The sequence below is a fragment of the Bombus vancouverensis genome, chromosome 13 (assembly GCF_051014615.1).
Source record: "Bombus vancouverensis nearcticus chromosome 13, iyBomVanc1_principal, whole genome shotgun sequence".
In the NCBI taxonomy this organism is placed as follows: domain Eukaryota; kingdom Metazoa; phylum Arthropoda; class Insecta; order Hymenoptera; family Apidae; genus Bombus; species Bombus vancouverensis.
Window position 1 is genome coordinate 5,062,863 of NC_134923.1, and position 25,992 is coordinate 5,088,854.

General features: G+C 34.5%; 2 protein-coding genes across 2 annotated transcripts in view; one reads left to right on the forward strand and one right to left on the reverse strand.

The window, feature by feature from the left end:
* The window catches only part of apolpp (retinoid- and fatty-acid binding glycoprotein apolipophorin), a 46,685-nt gene that overhangs the window by 12,234 nt on the left and 8,459 nt on the right, over window positions 1-25,992 (reverse strand). The window contains exons 2-12 of the mRNA XM_033346903.2: window positions 11,002-11,034; window positions 10,457-10,641; window positions 9,841-10,023; window positions 4,379-8,914; window positions 3,623-4,129; window positions 3,077-3,263; window positions 2,481-2,697; window positions 1,732-2,024; window positions 1,098-1,292; window positions 794-1,020; window positions 20-515 (exon numbers count right to left, since the gene is read on the reverse strand). Coding sequence (XP_033202794.2) covers window positions 20-515; window positions 794-1,020; window positions 1,098-1,292; window positions 1,732-2,024; window positions 2,481-2,697; window positions 3,077-3,263; window positions 3,623-4,129; window positions 4,379-8,914; window positions 9,841-10,023; window positions 10,457-10,641; window positions 11,002-11,034 — 7,059 coding nt within the window. The remainder of the gene's footprint in view (window positions 1-19; window positions 516-793; window positions 1,021-1,097; window positions 1,293-1,731; window positions 2,025-2,480; window positions 2,698-3,076; window positions 3,264-3,622; window positions 4,130-4,378; window positions 8,915-9,840; window positions 10,024-10,456; window positions 10,642-11,001; window positions 11,035-25,992) is intronic.
* Window positions 9,922-25,992, forward strand: part of jeb (low-density lipoprotein receptor domain-containing jelly belly protein) — a 106,777-nt gene continuing 90,706 nt past the window's right edge. Inside the window, exon 1 of the mRNA XM_033346751.2 lies at window positions 9,922-10,054. The gene's annotated coding sequence lies outside the window, so the exon portion shown is untranslated. The remainder of the gene's footprint in view (window positions 10,055-25,992) is intronic.

Consider the following 25,992-nt stretch of genomic DNA (forward strand, 5'->3'; position numbering starts at 1 on the left):
GTCAAAATATCAAGCTTACCTTTGAAGTATGCTTCAAACTTGAATGGGTTCAAGTTATTGGCCTCGTAACTCATAACGCGAGGAGCCTCGCCTAAAAGAGACAGTTCTCTGTATATTTTTTGCTTGTTCTTGGAGATATCCAGCTTCCAGTCATCCTTGATCAGTTCTTTGTCAGGTAAAGTGACAAACAGATAAACATGGCTTGTATCAGCAGAGAAAAGAGCACCCAAAGTTTTTGGTTTTTGTTTCACGTCATTGTAGGTGAAGAAATTGCCGAATCCTATTTGTTTGGTAGATATTGTCAAATGAGATTTCAGATCGAGCTTCAATTGCTGGCCACGGCTATTCACTTCGACCGAACTGGTCAGGTTTTTGCCTTCTGGAAGTTCTTGGTTTTGCACATTCACCGCAATCGTGATCTTCTGACTTTTCTTGGCGAACACGTCTATGTCCAAATTAGCGTTCAATAGTTGTTGCTCCTTGTTACAGTGCACATTTCCTTTCACTACCATGTCCTGCAAATGAGAATACACAAAATATTCGACATTTGTATTGTACATTTTTCACTACGAAATTTTTACTTTTCCCTTTTTTTATTTTTAGATAAAGTGTAACTGGGTCGCGAGTTAATTTAAATTTTCCATTGAAAATTTTTCATTCACAGTACGAATCATCGTGTACATTTTGAAAGATTATTCTGGATTTTCTATAAAGGATGTTGCGTTTCGAATCGAAGTTATACAGATACAAATGAAATGTGACTGTTCGTCATTATGTATCATATTAATTTTACCTTGGACTGCGTTGGATACGAGAATTTTGTTTCCCCATTAAGGGACATGCTGTTCTTGTCGATATTAATGTCTCCATTGACAGACAAACTGGTCTTATCAGATGGTTTGTTCTTTCTGTCCAGATAAAGAGACGCGTCGACCTTGTATGACGCGGTCTGTTTGGTCTTAGGTAGATCGTATGTGAAAATGGCAGCTACTTCACGGGAAGGCAAAGATACAATGGAAGCTGCAATCATAAATAATATTAACGTATTAGTTCCATTAACGTTTGAAATTATTTCAATAATTATTCCTCGTTTTTACCAGCTTCTTTGGGATGAATGTATAATTGATAAGTGTATTCGGTCTTGTCCTTTGAAGAATGGAGATAGAGATTCGTTTTGTGGTCGAATATCGGGTTTTTCAACTCCGTCCTGGTCTTCAGACCGAATTCTACAGGTACGTTGAACTTCTTCAGATCGACTTCTACCGTTACTTGATGTTTTAGTAATTTTTTCTCTGAAAATAAAGCATTCGAAGTTTCATTGAAAATCTCATTGAAAATTCTTATACGATTCTGATACGATTTTATCTAAATTAGTAATTGCAATAAGTATTATTAGATTAATAGTTAAAATAAATAAAAATAAATCATGAAATTATTCTAGACATTTTGAATTGATTTTTTACAGGATTTTTTGCCACTAACTTTTTCAACGAAATCTAAGATTGACCTAAGTTGAGTATTTCTTTTAACTCGTTTTCTAACAATTTTGAGAATTCTTTTTCTCACTGCAATAGTCATTCCAATTTGGTTGCTTGAACTCGAACTCCGATTCTAAATCGGATAATTCGACCTGTTGATACGAACCTAAACTTGATGTTGAATCGATACGATCTGAAGTCAAGTAACCTGCCTAATCTAAACGACGTTTAAGGCTATGGAAACATTACTCACGTTCTACGTTCATAATCGATTGAAGTTTGAACTGAGCGCAGTCCTTGTTCTGCTCGCAGTAGCTATTGAACACGTGCAGCTCTTTGTTCGATAGTTTTAGTTCACCCACGATGGCAGATGGCTCGAAATTCACGTTCAACACTATTGCCACGCCAACTTCTCCATCTTTTTCTTGACTCAATTGTTGACGAGTATATTTGAAGGAGGAGCTCCTTGTATCATCGCCGACCTTCATGCTTCCATTGCCCTCCACCACGATCTTTCCATCCTCATCGCGACGCTTGTAGTTTGTGCTGGATATATAATACAACATGTACCTATATTTACATCCTGATTGGGTACATTGTATTAAATTGATAAATAAACTGCGGATTTTCTTCTTATGCATTTATGAAAAATTTTAGGATACATATATAAAATGGCCAATTTTTAGGGAATTGTATTTCACCGATGTCTAAAATACAGACACATTTATATATGTAAAAATAAAATTCCATATGTATTCTATATGTGCAATGTAGAAAAGCATAGAGTAGATTTATTTTTACATCTTTTAATTCCATTTATAAAAATATGGAAAACGAATGAGAAAATATAGGAATTAAAACACACGTAATTATATTTAATACGCGGAATAAGTATCTATTTCATTACGTTTCATTTCGTTAGTTACGTTCGGAAAAATATAAATTTGCTTAAATATCCACAGTCTATTCATAAAGATCATAAAAAAAATTTGAGGGAAATACCTTCCAGTTACGATGTTCTTGCCATCGCTGGTCACAGCCATGGTGATGAGCTTGCCGTTCTTTGGTGTTGGTTTGTTGGCGATTTCAGCATGGATCTTGCGGTGTTTGATTTTGTCGCTATCAAAGTTCGCGTTAATCACGAAATTGTCGATGCTTTCGAGATCCACATGCGCATCAGCCTTCGCGAATCCTTTAGGAGTGTCCACTATCCATTCACCTGTGACATGATACAAAAATTTGGCCATTTGTAATCAATTCAAACAAAAATTCTCAATTTTAAAACAACATATAAAATGATCTACGAAAAGATAAAAATATTTATCAGAAAGAAAAAAGACGTGGAAAATTGAAATTGCTCACTTTATACATATATCACAGTCTAATAATATTATCTTTCCTCCATTTTAGATTTAAATTAAAAGTATTGAATACATTCTTGTAATTGTTAACCAGTTCTTCAGCAAATCTTATTAGTTAACTGTTCTAACAAAAGTACAATACTAAATGCTATAAACAGTGGAGTGAGAAGTTGTAAAACAAAATTGCAGTGATCTTTTTAGAAGAATACTATTCATATATATCGATGCTCGAGTCACCTTTGTATTCCTTCTCATTTAGCTTTTGGAATTTGGAGAATATCTCGGTTTTTCCATTCGGACATGCAGATGTTACATGGAACAGACTGCTCGTGTCCAAATACTGCATTTCACCATTCAGAGTATATTTGTTACCGTCAGCAACTGCTTTACTGTCGATTGTTAGCTTGTTTTCTTCTTTCAGTCTCTGTAAAATCACACGAAATAAGAAATTAGATGAACAAGTATCCTGCTAGTAAATTTATCAAATTTTGTCGAGTTTTCTATATTAGCATTGTTTTCCAAACTTTAGTCAGATTTTTTTCATTTTGAGGCCTGTTTTGTGTGACCAAGTAATTCTTTCTTATTTTCTAGTCCACTATATTAGAAGTTGTGAATAGCACAACATAATTTTTTATTTACGTCTTTTACACATATATTTCTCATATATTTTATCCCATCCTGAGAAATATTCCTTTCATATTTCATATAACATATAACGATCCGAGGATTACGAGAAGGTTAAAGAATCAAAGCCAAAATAAAAATACTTAAATCGTAAAATACCTTGTAAGCGAGTTGCAAATCAACGTTGCGCAATTTCTCATGGAGTAAGTTGGCTTTAGCCTTGATGTTGACGATAGCGACTGTAGGAAGGTATTCGTTATCAGATCTAAACGAAATTGCCTTCTCTCCAAACTGGCCATCTAAATTCACCATAGCTGTCTTCTTCTCTGGCGTTGGATTGTACTTATAGTTGCTCGATAATTGTATACGAGGGAGATTCACAATGTCCAAAGTAAGTCTTCCTTGACCTTCGCTGGGACCTTCCATGTCCTTATTTAATCCTTTCAGCTCGATTTCTGAATTTAATTCGATCTTGTGATCGTTGTTGTATGTTAGCTTTATGTTGTCTGTAGCTTTCATGATATCCGCCTCATCAGAGTCCAACATACTTGAGGACAGCTCGAGCTTCAGGTTTTGGAGCTTTTCGCTAGGCAATTTCATTTCCAGATCACAGTCCGCTCTGTATGGTTTATCGACATTGTTTCCGTGTCTTAGATTTACCTTGCTCTATAAAATTGGAAATTAATCTCAATTAATATTATTGATAACTACAATTTTGTTGATTTTCTGATTTTTAATGTTATTTAGTAGTTGAAAAGTTATTAAAAATATCTACTTAAATATAGTTACTCTTATTAAGTGCCCTAGATGGGTAGCTTTATTAATTCTTTTAATTTGAAAGAACTCGCATATTTAGCTTTCAAATTTGTTCAAAATAGCCTTTAGAATTGGAAAAAAATTCAGGAAATTTCTTACCGCCAACGAGAAATCATCTCCGACAGACGACTCGACGTTGTACGTTCCAGTATTGGCATCATGAACGCAGCCAAGCTGAACTTGTAGCTTCTTCGGAATATTCGCTCCGTCCAAGTTTATGCTCAATTCTCTCAGCTTTCCCTTATCCGCTTGTTCCACGTTCTTTCCACTCCATGTTAATCGCACATCCTTTCCGTCCTTATTGATGTACTTCAAGTTAGCGTTGCCTTTGAACGTTATCGCCACCAGATCAAGATCTTGTATGTTAGTATCGTAAATGAATTTCCTCGATGGTCCACCCTTTTGTTCGTAATCTGCCAATTCACTCGACACGCGTATATCATATTTGTTCTCCTTCTTCGCGCTGTTACGTTTTCCTTTGTACACGAGGTGTCGACCATTGGGTAAAGTAACGTCAGCTTCTAGTTGTAACTGGCCATCCTGTAGGGTGCCTTGCAACTGACCTTTGGCGTTAGCTTCCAACTTGTATTTCAAGAACTCTATCACGTTCTTCGTGTCTACGGACGTCTTTGTGATATCAGATACAGTAGAAACTTTGAGACGTTTGCTAGGATCCTTCTCAGCATCGTACAAAAGCTCGAGATTGCCTACATGTTGAGATCCAGAAACAGTTAAAGTACCGGTAGCCTTGATTTTTCGGTTGATCTTAGGAATATCCACGTTCAGGTTTGCGTCTCCTTGACCACCTTTATAAGAGTAATGACCATTAGCTGTTAAATAGTTCTTCAAGTTAACACTCAGTGTACCACTTGGATTTGGACTATGTTTGGTCTTCAATTGGAAGTTGATGTAGGTCGCACCATCGACTTTCATTTCGATGACAGAGTTAAGAAGTTGAGGATTAGCCTCCAGACCAGTGTCAACTTTCACCTTCACTCCATTCAGATTTAAGTGGCCATCCAGTTGTAGGTTCACGTTGTTCTTGCCAATATCATGGATCACCATCCCATCGGCGCTGTATTTGCCACCTGGTTTCATTTCGAGAGAATTGGTGAATTGGCTCTTGTGTCCATCCAGAATGATGCGCTTGCCTTTCACTTCGATGCTGTTTTCCATAAATTCAACTTCCAGTTCAACTTCATAGTCACCAGGTTTCTCCGTGTCTCTCTTGGCAGATAATTCGGTCCCATACTTGAACAACTTATATTTCACTTCGATGTCAGTATTGACCGATTTGCGGGTTAGCTTTCCATCGTACTTCAATTTGAGATTGATCACCGGGTACGTGAGCTCGCTGTATACAGACCAAAGGAGATCCTTGGGATCTAATTTGTAAACAACTTTCTGTGTTAAAGACAAGCGATTGGTTTCAGACTTTGGATCAGGTCCGTAAATGAACACGAGCTTTTGTCCCATTTCATTCGGTTCTCTGTTGAACTCCCAGTTCAGGTTGAATGCACTGTTCGGATCGTTTGGAATGGCAGAAACTGAGAGCTTGTAGTCGTCGTTGCTTTTCTTGCCATCCAATTTGAATACTATGTTCCTGTTTGATTCTTGACTGATAACCGTGTCCACGTTAATGCTGGTAGGTGTCCATGCGAGATTACCATCAACAACAATTACTTTTGCACCACCAATAACGAAAGCTACCTTTTCGAACACGTACTTTTGACCACCTTCGTAATCAGAAACATCTATCGTGCCTTCCAGATTGTATTTGTATGGTGTCAGCTTCCCTGGGCCAGCAAGTTTTACGACATGCTCGGGTACCTTGTACTCCAATACAGGCTTGTATTTGCTTCCACTAGCTATTACCCCTATAACACCGTAGTACTCTACCTGATCGTGAAGAATAGTGACACTCACAGTACGTTCCTTTGGAGTATTCTTAAGTACAGCTTCCACGGAAGCTTTCTTAATAGGCGTGTCCAAAGCTGCTTTGATGTACCTGTTAGGTTCGACACCTGTTTCGAGGATCAACGCTAGACGCTTGTTAGACCCGCTACTTTCATTGTCCAGCAAAAGTTCGAAGGAACGTTTCTTCTCGTCTTTGATATTGAGGTCAAGTTTGAAGTGATATTTGTTGATTTGTGGATTATTCAAGGTGATTGCAAATTTGGCTGGTCCGCTTAGGGGGAATAGAGGCTTTTGGATAACGGTACCTAGATCTTGATAAGGATATGATACTTTTCCGCAGATGGTTATACCAAGAATACTGGCTAGTTGTTCGAAGCAACCGGAGTGTTCCTTGCCCTTTGCGAATTTAGGAGCTACATATTCACTTCCTTTGGCTCCAGAGGAGAGTAGGACCTCGCTCTCCACGTTGATGATCTCCTGCGTCTTCTCAGGAATGCTATAGTGGATATCAATGCCGTGCCCGTCTAATACGGAGGCAATTAATTCATTGCTGGTAGCTGAATGAAGAGTGGTAACGATCTTCATTCCAGATTCGGCTCCAGGTGCTTTTACAAGCATATTTCCGACGATGTTGACAGAAACACTTGCTTCAGTAAGGAGTTTAAATTCGGCGTTCTTCGGATCATTCAAAATAGCTTTGAGATCTAGTTTTCCACCAGTCTTCAAACGAAGTGCGCTTGTTCCAGTCAGACCAAGACTTAATGCGCTTCCCAAAGCGGTGGGATACACTAAATCACTGTCGAGAAACTGGAGACAATTCTCAAAGTCGTAGTCTAAGTCTTTGACAACGCCGAAGCCTTTCTCGAGGCTGTCGAAGATTTTGTCGATGATGGCTTTAGGATTCAGCTTGTGGGTATCACCTTGATAGCTCAAGTGCGCGAGTTCGACACCAAACAATTTGGCAGATAAGTCTACATCTAATTCCTGATCGACCTCGTTGTTTCTCAAGTGCACATTCTTCGCGAATTTATCCAATTCTGCCTGTTTCACATCACGTTTAGGTCTAATTTTCTCATACCGTTCCTTAATATATTTACCAAGCGAGGTAGCGGTACTGGTACTTTCAGTGTTCAAGTCGTCCAAGACCTCCCAGACTTTTCCCTTGGGTCCAAAGTAGTGCTCAATCACTCTGTCTAAATTCTCCACACGTGTATTCAATTCAAGAAAATTGAAGTTGCGTCCGAAGAGCTCCATTGTCATGTTTAAGTTTGTGGAACGTGGCACAAAACTATTTTGACTGTATATAACATTGTTCTCAAGGGTAGAACCGATACCAAGCGAGTCCATCTTATAAGATAATTCGTTGTTGAAGGAGAATTTCCTGAAGTCTTCCGGGAATTTTGTTCGAGGCTTGATCAGTCCAAGGTGATTCTTGGCATTCAGTTTGCTAGGATCTGTCGAGGCTCTCAGGTTTCTCAAGTGACTTTGGATGAAAGATCCTACCTGATTGACAGTCTCCTTATCCAGCACCTCTTTCAGAAGACTGGCTGTGTGTGGACAAGGACAGGCGACCATAGACAAATAAGACTTGATCCTAATTTCACTGTCTTCCTCTCGATCAGCTAGCACCTTAAACAGGATATTCTTCCATTTCATCGTGCACCTGGTTGGCAAAGCTTCAATAGCAGCGACTCGTACACGATTTCGTACGTTCTTATCAGCACCGATATTGGCCAATTTCTGCAAGGTAGCGTCATCAAGGAACTGAGTGTTACCTAGAGCTTTAAGAGCAGAGACGACGATGTTCTCCTGTTCCCTGGTCTTGGTTTTGCCGTTACCTACTTTCTCACGAATCTTGTGCACCGCCTGCTTCACTTCTGGTACATTGTCACAGGAGTGTACTTGGCAGTACTTGCCGATTACTTGACCAACTCCAAGGTAGCCAAGTCGGGGTAGGTTAGGCTGGTCCAGAAGAGTCGTTATGGCTGACACTGATGGCAGATGAACATGGCGAATGATAGTTAGACTGGCATAGAAGAGAAGAGTCTGGACAGTTGAGAGATCTTTGCTCTTCATTAGTTCTACTCCAACTTCAGCTGCTTCACCGCTTCCAGTTTGGAACAGAGCATCCAGTAATAGTTTCTGATCATTTTTGTCGGAACGAACCTTCCGATACACAGAAAGGATGTCATTCTTGTTGCTTAACCTGAGAACCTTCACAAGATCAGCGAATTTCGCAGCTGCTTCTGGTCTCACGGTACGCCGTGAGGCTACTTCAGTTTTGGCAGCTTTCAACGCATTGTTAATGGCTTCCGGAGAGGATTTCAATACTGGGTGTGGAGCTTCGAATATGATAGACTTTGGCTGGGATACTTCTGCGGTGGGATTGTCACTCTTTTCGTTCTTTAATGTTAATGTAGTTTCTACAATAGTCTTGGCACCGGCACTTCCATGGCTGAATGGAACGAGGTTGTACACTTCTTTGGATACAGCCTTGGTTAAAATACCGCGTTTGAAACGTTGCTCGATCGATTGTTGCGAACCGAGCACTGGAGAAGATTTCCAACCAGCCGCTGTGTCCATGCTGCCAGATACGAGTGCCTGGTCCACGTTCTCCCGGAATGCACACATAGCAAGATTTCTATTCTTATTCACGATCAGAGAGTCACCTTCCTTGCGGAAGTTAAACTCTGTTGGACAGGTTCCCATCACGTCAGTCTGAAAAGATGATTGATGTGATTATGATAATGTTTGGTTTATGTACAGTGGCCGACGAAAGGAAGTTTAGAAGATAGATGATGCGCAAAAATATATCATTTTACAAACTGAGGTTATATTCGATAAGAACAACGAATAACTACTCTCAGCATAAAAAATATATACTATAGAAATTGCTAATCTTCATATATCAAATTTATACTTTCTTCTCTCTATTGCCGTAGGCGAGTATGCACTAAACATTGACGAAAGACTCATCTTTCATGTACATACTAAGTGTTCCATATAACTAGAACTAGCGATATCTTTAAAACAGTTATAGATAGAAAAGAATATTTTAGCAATATTTTTGGAAAATTAAATAGATCAAGATGATGCATTTAGTCGTATTAATCTTGTGTATTTTTGTGCATTGATGTATGTATAAAATGAAACTGCAGCTTTTATTTAAATTGTATTCTATGCTTTTGAATGCAGTCGATACATTCTTCAATTCATTACAGGAAAACTCTAAAATTCTAAAAATCTTAAGCGTTAAAGAATATATTAGTTTCAAAGTTATTGCAATTTGAAATTTATTATATTAATTTCATCATTGTTATAAGCAAATACAAAGGATTTTGATTAGATTCTAGATTTTTGAGATATCCACTTCTATTACATATCCCATAGTGTAAACAATGAAGACTATTTATGTCTGTTATCCTAAATTGTAGTCGGCCATTTGATTATAACTGAACATTAGCAAATAAAAATATTTTATATAAAGTATAGTACTTTGGACCTGTGATTAATATTTTTGTTCCTATAAAATTAAGTTTATATTAGAAAATTCACTAAATTTCTAAAGGTTATATAAGGTTATTGTTGAGAAAGGAAATTAGCTATGAATCATGTTGAATAATATTATTTCAGGTTTCACGAACCTCGTGACGCGTGGTTACACCGTTATCCTGCATAACAGCCGATTGAAACATGGAAACAGCTGCTCTCTTGATATTAAGAGATGCTTGGGAGTCAGCTGAGTCGGTGCAGAGCTGAGTGTCAATATGGCCATCGTGGTAATTGAATTGAATCGGAAATTGTTCAACGTCTGGTGTCGACGGTGGCTGAAAAATGTATTTCACATCGTCAGCAAATGTAAGTACATATCTATTTTGTATGTTATATGTGGATTGCGGACATCATTGAAAATTTATGACTTTGCAGATAGAGTAGGTAAAGAAGTAAAAGAATAAGTAGAGCAAGTAAAAAAGAAGAAATTAAATAGGGATTCATATTACTTATTAAAAATTATAATGAATATTCTGCTGATAGGTGTATCATATTTTTGTATATTACATGTACTCTGTGCATTCTATCATCTTCAAATTTCAAAAATGCATCAAGCGTCTACAAAGTGTGATACACGAAACTATGTTTATGTTAAGGCATCGAAATCGATAAGAAGGTAGCTATTGGTATCACCTTATTTATATGTATGGAAAAATTGACGTCAGATTAGAATGCAGAAATAGAGAAAAAAGAAAGTTAAAATAGTACCGCTCCGTTGATTTGGACGTTCTTCAACCGCAGTTGATGCACACAATCCGGTTTCACAGACAATTCTACGGTGGCTGCCAGTTTAAGAGTTGCATCTCCTTGCGCGCCAGTGACAGACGTCACCGATGTACCCTCTAAGTTGTATACATACGTATGCCCTTCCTGATACGCCTTTTTTGGGTGCACTATTTAAAAAGACAAAGAAGCGTTGTTAAACAAACTACAAGTGTCGTGGCTTTTCGAATTAACCGTCTGCCCGTTTACGATCTTTTGGAAGATTTTTCATGCATTAACATATTGTAACATCGAATGCAAATTAAATCTCGAAATCAAAATATCGAAATATATGCAAAATAATTGTATGTAATATAATCATTTCGAAAAGTTAAAATTGCAGTTAGAGTTGAAACTGAGCATCATCACACACGAAGTCTGTATTTGTTGAATTGTAATTATCAAATGATAAAATGATATAAATATATCGTAGATTTTGATTGTACGTTATAAGGCAAAGGGATAAAAAATGTTTAAGATCAAATACTTACTTCCACGGCAACCGACTGTGCATCCTGATTTAGCTGCAACAATAGAAATAAAGAGTACATTAAAAAGATTGTACTAACGATAGATCTTATTATCATTAGACTATGAATGTTTATACAAATTCAAATTTTTCTAAACGAAACTAACAAAATGTAACCTAAATGAAGATTTGTTTCATTCTTTAAGTATTATTATATAAACAGTATTTTACTTTGAATATTTTGTATATCCCTGTATATTAAATATGCTCTGTATATCTTTGCATATTTAGATTTTCCATTGATGAATGCATAAACATTCTGCTCGTCATCGTCTATTGTTATCGAAAACGATCAGAATTCACTGCTACAATAAAATCTTCGCAGACATCAATTAAAGAATCTCAGAATCGCAACAAAGTAACAAAAGATCTTAATCTTCAGTGTTCAACCACGGTCCTATTGTCGGCATTAATTTTAATTGCCCTAACTTATTCCATCGCTGGACGTTGTCAGTCAATTTTGGTAACGATTTATAACGCTCAATAGAGCAGCAAAGAGGGAGAGTTGCATTGAATAAGTCGGGCCGGTGCTTAAAACGCCCACTTGAATTTGTCATTAAGGGGCCAATAGTTGGTCACATCGAGATTTGTTTTGACGTCGCATAAACACGGGCCAGCCAGTGCATAATAATGTGTAACAGCATAATAACTAAATCATACCCAATCACCCAATGTAATAGCATAACAACGATACTAATCGTATCGTAATCCACAATAATATCTTTGATCGTTTCATAGGTCCTGTCGTTTTTCATTATCCATCTTCAACAAATTATCGTTCTCCACTTCTCAAAGCCACGTCGTGGTTCAAATAGGCTCAAATTCTATATGACTGTTTTAAGGGCTAAAGTTGATACCACAGCTATTTTCAACCACTGAAGCTCGTGCTTTTGCAAAAGAGTTTAACGAAAGATCATATTCTACGCTAAAAGTATGAATGTTCTTGTTCATCGCTATTTTGCATGGATATTTATTTACTTATACGAAATGTAAGATTATAAAAATGTAGAGAATGCATATAATATAAAAAATACATAAAATAACTAAGAAAAATCATTCGTTATAATATTTAGCGAGTGGAACAAATATCTATAGACATAAATTCTATTTTCTTAGCTACGTTTAGGAAAATATGAAATTACATAAAAACTCGCAGTCCATTCGTCAGTACGTTATTGCAATAATAGAAACGATGAAACATTGTCTCCATTAGGCTGGTCTAATATTACTCGCAACTTAGTCGAAATTAATTCGTCCGTCGTATTTAATCGACTTTCGTTGTATAGCCACTAGACTCCCTCGAGAACCATTTTGTTCTTCTTGCCGTGGCACACGCAGTGAAACTTCTGCGTTGCTGAAGGATTTCGGCACGTGACGCGAAATCTAGACTCGTTTCGAGTTGGTTCTGATAAATTGGTCGGCGAGAAACGAAAAAGAAAATACGCTTCACCCTTGGTCCAGTGGTAGTCACGCGCTCGAAATTCAGAGTCTGTTCGACAGTTCTACCGAATATTTCGGCTTGTCAGCGAAGCGATATCCCGATGAAATTTCCAATTCACTCGGGGTAGTTCGATAGTTTGGATCATAGATTGGAGTAGAATAATGTTGTTGACATAGTATGTTCATGTAATAAAGTTGAAACAGTGATTTGAGTTGCTTTACAAATTATTACTGTGATAAAAACTTATTTAGGGATCTTTAGATTATTTAGGATTATTAATTATTTTTTCCTATAAAGTTATTACCTTCAGAGTCCTTCATCATTTTGTTCTAACGTCGTTTAAATTATTTATCAGTCACAAGCATTCGTCTGTTACACCTTTGTGTATCAAGAAATTATCAACGAATAAATAATTTATAGAGATATCGACGAATCGATAATTTGACGAATAATTATTTTGTTGGTATCGTTTGAAAGATCTTCCGTTGATAATTATATATTCGTTTATATAATTAATTCGTATATATAATATAATCGAATATAATAATGGAAATACAAATATATAATTATATGATCGTTTGTATTTCCATTATTCGTTGCCATTTGATAAATTAAATTTCTTAAATGCCGCATATTTTTCTTGTCTTATTTCTGTCCGAAATCTGAATTAAGATTAATTAATTTAAGATTGATTGAAAATAAAAACTGGATGTTACGATAGAAGATTTATATATCTTAATTAAAGTTTCGCATAAAATTTTGTAAAATAATTGACTCTACTTAATTCTAATGGCAAAGATTGAGCTTAATCTTAATTAAAATTTAGAATAAATGATTTGTACAATAAGCGAAATATTAGAAATTTTATTTATCGGAACGAAATAATCCATTAACTTCTATAGAAAAATGAATAGAATATTATATTAAGCAAAAATTCGATAACATCTTTCATCATCATTTGAATGTAGAAGTAAAATTCGTTTGGGAAAACTCGGCCACTCTATAAAATATTAAAGTAACGAATTTTTTGTTCTATAAGACTCGTTAAAATTCAGCGATGCATGCAGAAGATAGCTAGGCAAACGATATAAAAAATATGCACGGCGAATGTTTATGAAAAGTCTCGTGTTTAAGAAGCTTCTATCACCGAGCTACTTTATCCCATTTTTATCCACCATGTAGATTTCCAGCGGATAATAATGTAGAAAGTAGATAACGTCGTAGAAAATGCGCGCATAGGAGGCTTACGGCGGCTTCATTCGCTGGAAAACTTTTAATAACTCTTGCCTTCTTTATCGAGCAATATTTTACTATCTCTTGCCCTTTCCATTAGCACAACGTTTCTTCTTCGTTTACTTAAGTGACCCTTTAAACAAGAATTTTAGATTATTACACTTTTTAAGCCCTTTGACGTTTAAACGTTTAAAAAGCTTGTACCTTGAACCTCTTTTCATCTTTACACTTTCAACCTAAACATTTTTCATTCGATAGCTATACTTGTCGTCAGGAAAGATCCGAAATTTTTATAAAGAAGGTATATTCTCGTTCTTTAAAATGCATTATTATATTTGCTCAAGTATTGTATTTTATATCGATATCAATGATTTATCTTCGTGTTTCGAATGTATTAATTAATTTGAAACAATGGACTAACCAATGGAAATATGCGTACATGTTGTTTAAACTCAAACTTATTGAAAAATATTAAAATGTAAGTTGTATTAGTATTTTATCAGGATATAAGAAGTATATTGGAATATAGTTGGATGTTTTACAGAAACTCGCGATCGTGATAATTTCTATAAAACACATATACCTAATTTTGCGTCCCAGCATCAAGAACCAATCGACTAAAAATAAGCGTTTCAAGATCGAGGGTCAGCAAAGTCAGCGATTATCGTGTTATCGACGCGACCTTACTACGAGGTTCAGGCCTCTTTTGCACAAATATGTCGCTCTTCCCCCCGGGGGCTAATCAGTGTCTCGCGTAAAAATGTTATCGATTATAAAACGAGTCAATAAGATTTTTTATCGTGTCCGCAGGGTTTTCCTTCTTGTCGGCAGTGTATCGTGCATTGCGAGAGGCTAAGTGATCCGTCATTTAGACTTTATCATGGCCTTTGAGATTTTTAGAAACAAACGACACTATCCAATCGACGTTAATATTCCAGCTGATTCTTTTTTAAACTCTCGAATCATCTTACGTGAAACGTGAAGTTCTTACAGTTACCGATATTTTCACTTTATCACGATTCTCAAGCTTTTTGCATTTCAACCTGCTTTTCGTTACACACGAGAACAAAGTAGTTTCAATGATTGTAAAAATACGATCAACGTGAAATTGAAACGAAAAATCACGAAAAGAAATGTCTTCATTAGAAAAATACAGAGTTCGATCGAAAATAATGCAAGAAACAAATATAATATCGTTACTGTTTTTCACGTCTATGATTATAATTCGAATTGCTTTCGATTTCTGTGTTGTAATTTGACTTAGATCAAAAGGAACGTGATACGACAACATTTTTTTTTTTTTATTATTCCGATATCAGCTAAGTTGTTTAAAGCTGTGTGGCACTAAGAAAAAATTAAAAGGGTATCGCGAAGAAAAGAAATGAATAGAATTACCAAACAAGTTTACTTGTCCGGAATATTTATATTGTGATCTCTATGTATCGTAATCAGCTACATGTTTTTTACTAAATCCAAATAAAGCATAAAAGAGTTGTAGCGCAAACAGGCAATTAACGTGATATTGATTATCTATTAAGTGCAGACTTCTGTAATATTAGTTTCACAATCTAAAGTAGCGTTTTCGAAATATCTTAACGTCCTGTAATATATTTATAACGTTGACACTTCAATTTTAAAATATGGTGCCATTTGTTATTTTGTTTCTGATAGAACTTGGTAAACGATTGCGAGTACAATGACTGCCGATAAACTGCATGCTTAACATAGCGTTTTTCTCGGGTTTTAGCTGAACAAAAACTACGTCGAAGTTATTGCAATGATTTTCTTTTACCACTGGTGATATTGTCGTAACATACAAAAGTAACGTTAGAGATATTGCAATAGATACTTCAACCTTAATAAGAATAACAATAATTATTTAATTAATTGCATCGTTATCATTGATACAATTTCATTTACATTTTTTCTGACATTTTATATTATCAAACCCTGTTTTTTTTTAATTGTCACAGTGAAAGGGAATTCCAATGATTTGTTTTCTGTCATTATGTTTGCTTCTATTTAGATCCGATAATTTCATGAAGTTTAAAAAAATCGAAATATTCATAACGCTAATATACTAAATTGCAGTAGATAAATTATTTAGGAACTATTTTCCAATAAGTATATTATTATAAACTAATAATTATAAAGCAATAATAGTTCATAATATAGTTGTTCCTTTTTTATTTCCGATTGAATGAAATCTCAGAGATTTCAAACTATTAACAATATAATAGGAATATTTCAAGAAATTTTGTTTTCTGATGTGCACGTTTAATATAGCAATATACCAATTTGTAACTTCTTTAGGGAATTGTCAAAGAAGATTTCTAAAATCTTTTATTCTCTTGTCGTTAGTCTCAGATTGAATTAAATATGAAGATTTTAGATCGCTGAGAATATGATTCAAATATTTCAAGGAATTCCACTTTTCCATCTCCAAGTTTATCATAATAAGATGGTAAAAAGCAAGAGCAAACATCCTCTACGTGTTCTGCTGCAATCTACTTTTTCCTTCTTCTTCCTGTTTTTTTAATAATGACAGCAATTTTTGAATGTAAAGAGATTATTTCGGTATTCTGCTAACGTTTTTCTGAAATAAATAACGTAACGTCGGTACTCTTTTGTAAGAAAGGTCATGATAAATTACGATAAAGAGTGCTCTGGACCTCTGAGCGTTTCCTGTCACGTAGTGCTTCGCTATTTCTCCCTTTTACTGAATCCAGATTGGATTTAGCTAGAATGGAGTCTGTTGGTCACAGAAGATTGAAATTAATACCGATCCTCATATAAGCACAATCCTTCTGGTCAACAGTATTATCTAGATAGGAACTATAATACGAAAAAAGACGATCAACCATTTTATCATCGTTAATGCTTCTCTTTTATCCGTATTAATAATTTATTTCGTGTTTTACGATTTCGTGAATTAATAATCTTTTTCTTCTTCGTACATTTTTTGTCGACTAATAATATTTCTCACTTTTTCCATATTTATGAGTATACAAAAAGTATATAAAATATTCGACGTAGGATACTCTTTACAATTTTTAGTAAATGAAACAGATTTTTGTGAGACTTCCATTTTTTCAGTTCTGTTCGTAAAAACATGAAATTGCGCAAAAGTCAGTTGTCTATTCACGAGGCTTAATAATTTGATTCATTTATATATCAGCATATAAAGATTGATAATTTGGATCATTTTTTGATATTCACGCGAATAAATAATTTTTTCAACCACTTTATATTTTCATAAATTAATAATTTGGGTCATTTGTATTTATTTAATCCTTCCTTCCCATTTTTTATAATTTCCCTGATTAATCATTTATTTTATCTTGTATATTTTGGTTGGTTAATTACTTGATTTATTCCTTCATATTTTCATGGATCAACTAATTTGTTTCGTTTTTTTTTTTAGATATATGTGACTTAATAATTTCTCTTCTCTTCTCATATTTTCGTGAATTGATAGCCCTTTTATATTCTTAATAGCCGTATTCTTTTATATCTTGTAAGAAAAATGGGAACATTTCTTCCATTATGTTGGTTAAGAAATATTTTTGCCAGATCTTCGGATTATAATATTACATAATACTTTTAAGAGACTAGAAATAAGTTTTTAGAGAGAGATTGAAAAATTGTTAAATTGATAACGCAAGACACAGTGGAATTATGGAAACGTTTTGCTAAAGTCTATATGCAAGAAGAATTTTTACTTGTATCGAAAAATTCTCCTTTTTCATTTTTAAATGTTTTCGTGCAACAACATTAATTCCTTCGCAACGCTCCTCGTAAACTGTAAAAATGATTAAATATACTTCTCCCCCGAGAGAATAATTCTTGTTTTGCCGGACATGTTTAAATCATTATAACCGATACTATATGACAGCAGCGAAGAGGGGAATGACTCTTTCATATAACATTCGTAATGTTCTGTCGAACGCATATCGTTGAATTATTTTTGACGGGTGATCAAACCTTCCAGTTCCTCAAACAGAAACGTCTCGATACATTCAGAAACCATCAAAATCCCAAACATCTGAAAATCATTTTGAAATCGCGGATTGACAGATATTTTCTATCGATCTATTTTCCTACTTATTTTGAAGGAAATAGATAAATTATTTGTTTACGCGTACCAAAATCAAATTGGTCAATTTTTTACTAATTTCTTTTACTAAAAATAGAATCAATTCCATCGAGATTAATCGTTCTCACGGATGACAATTAATATATTTGAGATATTTTGGAAGGCGGTAAAAATATATATTTAATCCGAAAGCTAGACAAAAACATAGTTTTCGTTTTATGGGTTTGATAAACGGCGCATCGAATATTAAAATCGCTCTCTTCTGTAACGTCATCTGAAAATGTCAAAACCAAACAATGTCATTTCTTTTCTCTGTGTTCTTCGATTATCAGTTTCCTATAAAAGAAGAAATTTCTGCAATAAAGAATCGGATAATGATTTTGCGAATTTACAATCTAACTTCGTATTTCGACGTATGTACAATGTACATAGATTTTATTTTAAATTAGCAATTTTACATCCTACGATTTAATATGTTCCAACCACCTACAATTTATACGAATCTTCAAATAGAGTTGGAAATGTAGAAAGCGGAAATCTGGAGGCAGGACATTCCTGTTGACTGGAAGAATCTCGTAAAATGGCCTACTCAACGTTAAGGATAAGGCAGCAATCGCGAGCAATTTTTATCGAACAAATCCCCGACGCAATCTCAAAACGAAATGAAACGATCCTCGAAAGAACCTCGAGGCTTCCGTCTCGTTTCGAACGAACAGCAGGGAGCTCGCAATGGGGCGGCAAATTAATCGGTCGGCCGCAATCGCAGTCTCTTTCTCTCTCTTTCTCTCTCTCCCTGCTCTTCCATTATCCGATTATCAGAGATTCGCCGGTCGGCGTAGCGTCGCGGCGCGCGTAATCGCCGCTGGGTTGCACATGAAAATTGCAAGTGTCACGCGCTCTGCAGTGCTTGAAATTTTAGTCCCGTGGAAATGCCAGCTGTTGTTTTATGTGACCACTTTCGTATGTTATATATCATGTGTCGAAATAAATTTACATAGTGTAATTTATCGAAGTTTGTTCGTGAGAAGAAACAGCATGGAATTTTATAATACAGTCAGTCACGATAGTCTGCGTACACTTATTGAATTTCGTGTGTCTGAGTTCTAGAACACATTGAAAACACACTTTTGTCACAAAACTGCTTGTACTTGCATATCGATACAATTACTGTCAACGTGTTGTCAAGAGGAACACAAAATTTAAAATATTTAAAGATTAAGATTGTTACTAAAAGTTTAGATAACTTTTTCCACGAATTGTTTAGAAATTTATTACTAAATACCTTAAGAAGTTTTTACAATTTTTTCACGTGGATATCATTTTTAAGAAATTATCATTATTCGAGACTTTAGCTCGCTTCTTCCGATAAATTATCTTCAGATTACACGTGTAGATATGGAAAAGCAGCTCCCTCGCGTTTTATTCTTCCCACGGCGGCATTTTCGCGCGAATCACAGGGAAAATCGCGCGGAAAATCCGACGGAAGACAGCGGATCGTTTAAGGGCGTCTCGAGTGATGGTAGAAATGAATTTTCGATGCGACTCGTGCAACTGTAGTCGACCTGGGATAATTGCAGCACTGCAGCCGTGATAAGCGGATGTGCAGCCGTGTAGTTTTCCACGCGATGAGCACGTGAAAGCTCCATGGCTTCCAACAATGTATCACCCGGGAATTATAAGTGGCGTAAATTACGGCTGAAGGTTGCACACAACTTAGTCTTACAATCTAACTTTCGTTTTAAACGACTATAATTCTGCTAATGAAGACACATCGTCTGGAACAGTTGAATCGACAGAGCGACTTGCAAATGATATTGCTTCGAAAACCTTCCATTTCCTTTGTTTTTGCTTATTGCGTTTTACTGTTTCTCTTTAGCGCCTTCCACAAGGATATTTACAAAATATCTCTCTAATAGGCTATGAAAGGAAATTTCCAAACGTAGAATACATTCCTCTCTCATTTCATTCTTTCCTATTCTTTCGTAGCGGCACTCGACAGCAAACTTTCCAACGGTTTCTGTTCCGTGGCTCGCTACACAAAGACCCTATCCTTCGGACAAGATGATTACTAGATGTCGATACATTCTTACGGAATATTTTCGCATGGACCCAAGTTCGAACTTGTAATCGCGAACCGCGAACCGAAATTAGTAGCCGCGAGTTTTACGCCAGGTGTACACAGAGAATATATTGTTAATAAATATTTGTTGTTAAATATATTGTTGTTAGATATCGTGTTTTCTCAGTACCTACCACGCCTATCACCTCACTTTATTTTCCTTAAATAGCTGTATCTTAATTTATTTTATCAATAAAGCCCTACCTTTTGTCATACTCTAAGTCTATAAGTTGTTTGGAAAAAATTGTCTAAGCATACTTCTCATTTAAAACTAAAAATTCAAAGATATAAAATACAATGAAACCTAGTTTTTTTATGTTCTAGGATAAAATACTCCATTAAGGTAATTAACCGTTTGAGTCCCAGGGGTCTTTGAAAACACAGGGTCGAAAAATGCCGAACGGAACAATAGCGATCATCATATTTGTTATTTTATGAAATACATCTATATTATTATATATGCGTGCTATTAGTTTATAAATATTCCAAGTTTTGTTCAATAAAAATTATTCAGAAGATAACAATGAAGTATAAAATACCATCAGTCGTCTGTAGCGTTCAAATGTACTGGGACTTTTCGGCACAAAATCTAAACAGCGCGATCCCGCTGCTTGGAACTCAAACGGTTAAGAAACACGGTTGTCCCTGTAGAATTAAGTTAATCGAAGATTCGTCGTAAAATGCAGCGACAACGTCTCGCGGTTCAGTCTATTCTGTGGTAATTTAACACCGTATCAAGAGTACCTAAAATCATCTTGGACCGCTAATGTACATAGTTCGCGGCATATAACTGGCTGGAACGAGGTCTATATCATTGAAACGATTACAGGTCCCCTATGTTCAACCGGACATTTGGTAAATTGATTTGATCTCGACTTCCCAATAAAACAGACGAGATACGACATAGGGCCGGTTGCATCGCCGTACCTACATCAACTTCGACTTTGGAAAAAATTGAAACACGCATGAAGGGTATAAAGAGGCGAGGAAGCTGCAATGCGATAAGAAGACAAGCCTCGCTTTCCATCAATTTGAGTGAACCCACAAGATCTAACCATAAATCAAATACTTTTTCGAATGTGTTACAAATTCATGAATTCTTATTCGTATCATCAAAATTTGATATTTGTAATAGGTAAAGTATTACATTCATCGATATGAAATTTCTATCTTTCCTCTTCTTCAACAAATACGATTTAAATATACAAATCCTTTAATTATTATTTTATTCGATCTTTTGCGCAAAAATATTCAACGACATTTGAATAGTAAAAGAAATTTCAAATTTAACGATAATACGAACTTTTATAAATTTGCACAATCTATTTCTTACGAATAACATTTAATGAACATACGGAATAATGAAATTGGCTAGGTAAGGAATAATAAAAAGCTTGACGTCAAATGATGTCTCTTGCACGTTATTGTACACGTTCGAAAACGTATTACGTATTGGGACGTCATTTGATATAAAAAACTAGTAATGTATTCATCGTACAAATATAATATTCATAGAAGTTCATTTATACAAAATTCTCAGAAATGTGAAATCTAACTTGGAACAAAAACGAGTCGTGACTCTTTACCTTTTTAAGTAATAATTCGTTAATTTGTAGAAAACGATTAATTCACGTCTATGGAGAATTCTGCGAATTTGAAAAATATTTAAGAATTTTTTATGTATTCGCTTAAAGAATGATAATGGTAGACAAGCGATGGAAGCTTTCTTTAGTAGAGCAACGACGTGTAAAATAATTGATTCTCTAATATAACGAACCAAAGGTTGCTTCAATACCGAAATTCTTGTAATTGTAAGGTAACTTTCATTGCGTCCAATAGGAATCATAAGCCACGCAATAGCCCCAAGTGCTCTTTATTTCTTCATTTACTTGGACCTCGAAACTTCTTAACTCCTGGTGTCTTGTGCTGAAATGTATATTTCTCAGAGAAACCGATGGTCCCTTGTAAATATTTAAATAGCAAATGTTTCTTCGGTTGATGAAGGAAAACCGCTCATTGCTCCTTGAAAGTTTAATGCTGTTATACATTCCAATAAAAAGTTTGATACAAAATTTAACATTTAATCTCTTTTAAGACTACATTCATTAAGTCTGATATAAAAGATAGATATTTTCTATCTTTTTTCACAAAAATAATATTCAAATATGTAGTCATGGACATTGAGATTTAGTACACATTCGTAGAAGGATTTTATTCATTCAGAAATAATTGGGTAGCCTGTCGTTATCTGAAATAAAAATCAAAGTATTCGTACGCAACCATTTTACAAACCACTCGTAAATATTCGTAGCTAATAATATTTGTAGTAGCTTTGAAAATCTTTCACACACCTCTTGCAGTATCTGTAGTATTTATTAATATCTCTGAAGGAGTGAAGAGGGCAACTCATTCATATTAAGTTGATTGTACACGTGAAAGGAAATTCTTTATCAATGGAAAAAGATTCTTAGTAATTTAATGTAAAATTATTCTTAAGAATATCTCGAACATAGATGCTCGAACGCAAGTAACTGTCGGTACTTAACGACTAACTGGGAATGTTTACGCATTTATAGGAAATAAAATTTACTCAAACGTAATATAACGTAAAATGTTTACGAGAAATCTAAATATGCATCGAGTATTTGTTATAACATCAGGACGGAACAAATATGTCTCTAGGTTAGTTTTTCTTAATTATTTCATCATAAAAATATGAGTTTGCGTAACAGTTCACAGTCTACCTATTAATAGAATTCCTATGACACTGGAAAAATAACGCGCAATGATGTTTACACGCGTGGAAGATTAACAATATTGTTTACCAAGTCATAATTATTTGTCTATCTCTAACGCGCGATAAAGCACACTTTGTTCGTTCCACGGGGCTCGATAAATCGGTAGAACAGCCACCATAGGAGAAGCTCGATCTAGCTAATCATGACGGGTCTTAATAAGAACTCCTCGCCGCACTGGTACTCATTTTATGCGGACTAGTTCGAAAGCGACTTTTCTAATTTTCTACGATTACACCTCGGAGGAAAATGAAATTTTGATTAATTCAAAATTACTGTACAGTTGTGAAGGAGAATTTATGGGAGTCGCTTTTGGCTCTTTCCCTTTAAAATTCGGACGATTGTTAATTCATACGAATATTAATATTCATTTCACTTTTCAGTTCTTTAAACTTCTTGTAAAAACCTTTTCATATTTTTCCATCATAATTTCGCTACTCTTATTTTGCTTAAATAAGAAAGGAAATAACAGTATCGTCTCGGCTGTTTCTTACTATTCTAGTTTTATGTATTTAAATTATTCTAAAGGATTTTTGGTTTCAAAGGTGATTTGTACTCTTTTGTTGTTCACGCTCTTCTAAATCGTTTTAAGAGTTAACAAATATTTATTTTAGTATAAATATCGATTTATGTTACTTGCTAGTTTCGTTTAAATTTTTAATTTTTTAATCGAATCAAACCTTTTTCTGTTCTAAAAAAATCTTCCAATTTTTTAAAAAATTATAATAGTGTTTTTCTTCGTTATTCACATTTTACTCAAATTATTCAGGTAATTTTCCTTCTTCAAAAATATTATATAATTTCTTTGAAAATGATTCTCGTTTTTTCATTATTTTTGTCGCAGGTACTCAAATCATTAAAAAATTTCTTTAATTTTCTTCCTTCTTTTTTATAAGTATTTTCATATTCTTTTTCCATTTAAATCATTATTTCTAACAATTTATTTTTTATTCTCTTTGAATAAACGTCGCATGCACTCTTTATTATTCCCTGTTTAATTAGATCCTTCAATGAGATTTTTTATCAAATCAAATATACGTGAATTTCGTTATCTCACTTCTTGTGATTGAAGAGCAAACGAAGCTGTTAAAAAAATATTTCCATATTCTATGATTTCAAAACCTATTATTTAAAGCGACACGTAATGAACTTTAAACATTGTCTAGCTGCCGCGGATGTGGGACAACAATAAACGACGGCCATTGACAATGATTCAAAGAACTCGCGGGCTAATCATTGTCCATCATCGTCCATCTAACTCCGGCAATGGGATCGCGCCAAGTGGAGGAAGTCTCTTAGATCATTGATCTCGCTGATCCGTGTCACGTTTTGTAAACACTCGTTCAAAATACCAAACTAATAAAAAAGAACAAAAAATCGAGAAACGCGAACTATTCAATTTTTTGATATACGATATACCGTTTATTTTGGAGAAAATTGGTAATTTTGAGTTCTTGGAAATTTCCAGCTTCGATCAAACGCCAACGTAGCTTCGCATGTCCTCAGGGACTCGACCCATTTCTTCGTAACATTCCATTTTCAAGATGGAACTTTGAAAAATTTATTCGAAACTCGACAATGCGTTTCTTCCTTTTTTCGCCCTGTTTGCTTGATATACCCATTTTTTCCTTTTTAAAATCTTTACGATGTATAAAGATGTACCATAGGAATTTATTCTATTCCCATCTTAAAGATTTCTTCTTCTTCGTGAGGGTAAATTTCGTTTGTTAGTGGAGAATGTATGTAGAGATTTATGTAATTTCAAATGTGATTTTACTATATTATAAAATCAATTATGTTACTCTCTGTTTTATCGTAGAAATTTCGTTGAGGATTTGTTTATGCGATAAGAATTTTTACTGGCTCTATAAAATTTGTCTTCTTTCCCCAACATGAGGTTTTACTTGTGAATGAAAAGCTGAATAATAATTTATCAAAATTTTAGAAACTCTGATAAAATAACAATAAAAAAAACGTTTGATCAGTTGACAATCAAATTTTGAATAAATAATCCACGATACTTTGTATCCATAGTACTTTTATAAATTACATAATTCTGTCGTGTGAATAAAAAGAATTGATTGCTACAGTATTAAATATTGAATGCAATAAGCATATAATTCGTATTAACTTACAAATGATCTAGTTTCGACAAATATAACAATGACAAGAGTTTAATTATTATATAATCATACAATTTATATATGGTTATACTACAAAGTCAGGATCTATTTTGTGATAAAAACTTCTTCAACAATTTTTTCAATTAAGCATCTATTTTGATCTATCTATCCATTTTATGAACAGTGTAATTACATTAAATTTCTCATCAAATTAAGAAGAACAAAGATCACAGAGTACAATTTTATAAACTGGATATATATATATGGACTGGTGTTTTCAAATACAAAAATATAGCAGAAGCAGTTTAATAGTTTAATTGCATCAGTTCGAAGGATTATTTAAGAAATGTTAACTATAAGTAGCATGCTTGTTATTTCATGGCAAGTGTCTCCACGGTCGTAAATTATTCATTTCATTTTCGATATTACTGCCTGATAAGTGTAGTGGTTTATACAGTGTTTTACGATCAGCGGAAATAAAGATAGCGAACACGCAACGCTGATGGTTCGTCGGAAAACGAAACACGTTGAAAAAGCTTTTTCCCTTGATGCATCGTCTGTAACGATTGTCAGGAAACGCACGTAAGTCCATGACGGTAAGAGCGTAATAATAAGTTAAATGTCACGGATAAGTTTTATCGCGAAATAAAATAAAGAACGAAAAAGAGGAAAGGAATACTCTCTACGTTTCTCTTGTTACATTACGCTATTTTCTTTTTCTTTTATCAAATTCACAGAAATTAGAATTTTTCCTTAACTGAACGCAATTTTCGTACAAGATATTAAACAGATAAGAAAGATACTAATCTGGAAGAATAGAAAATGAAAGTTCTACTCTACTACTATTCTCTGCCAAAGTTCTACTACTATTCTCTGTTTTAATTAATTTAAAAAAATTTACTAATATTAGGTTCTTTTTTAATTGATAGAATTTTAAGGAAACGATCACATTTTGAAATTTTTAAAAATATGAAGGCATGAAGCTACGAGATAAAAATCGAAAATTATACGTTTCTGTTATTAATACACTGCTAATATTTTGCTTCATTCTATTTCTCCTAGATCAACAGATATTAAAACTGTTTAAACGTTATGTTATTTTAATAAAAAAAAAAGAAATAATTACATCTTCTGTGAAGCTATGAA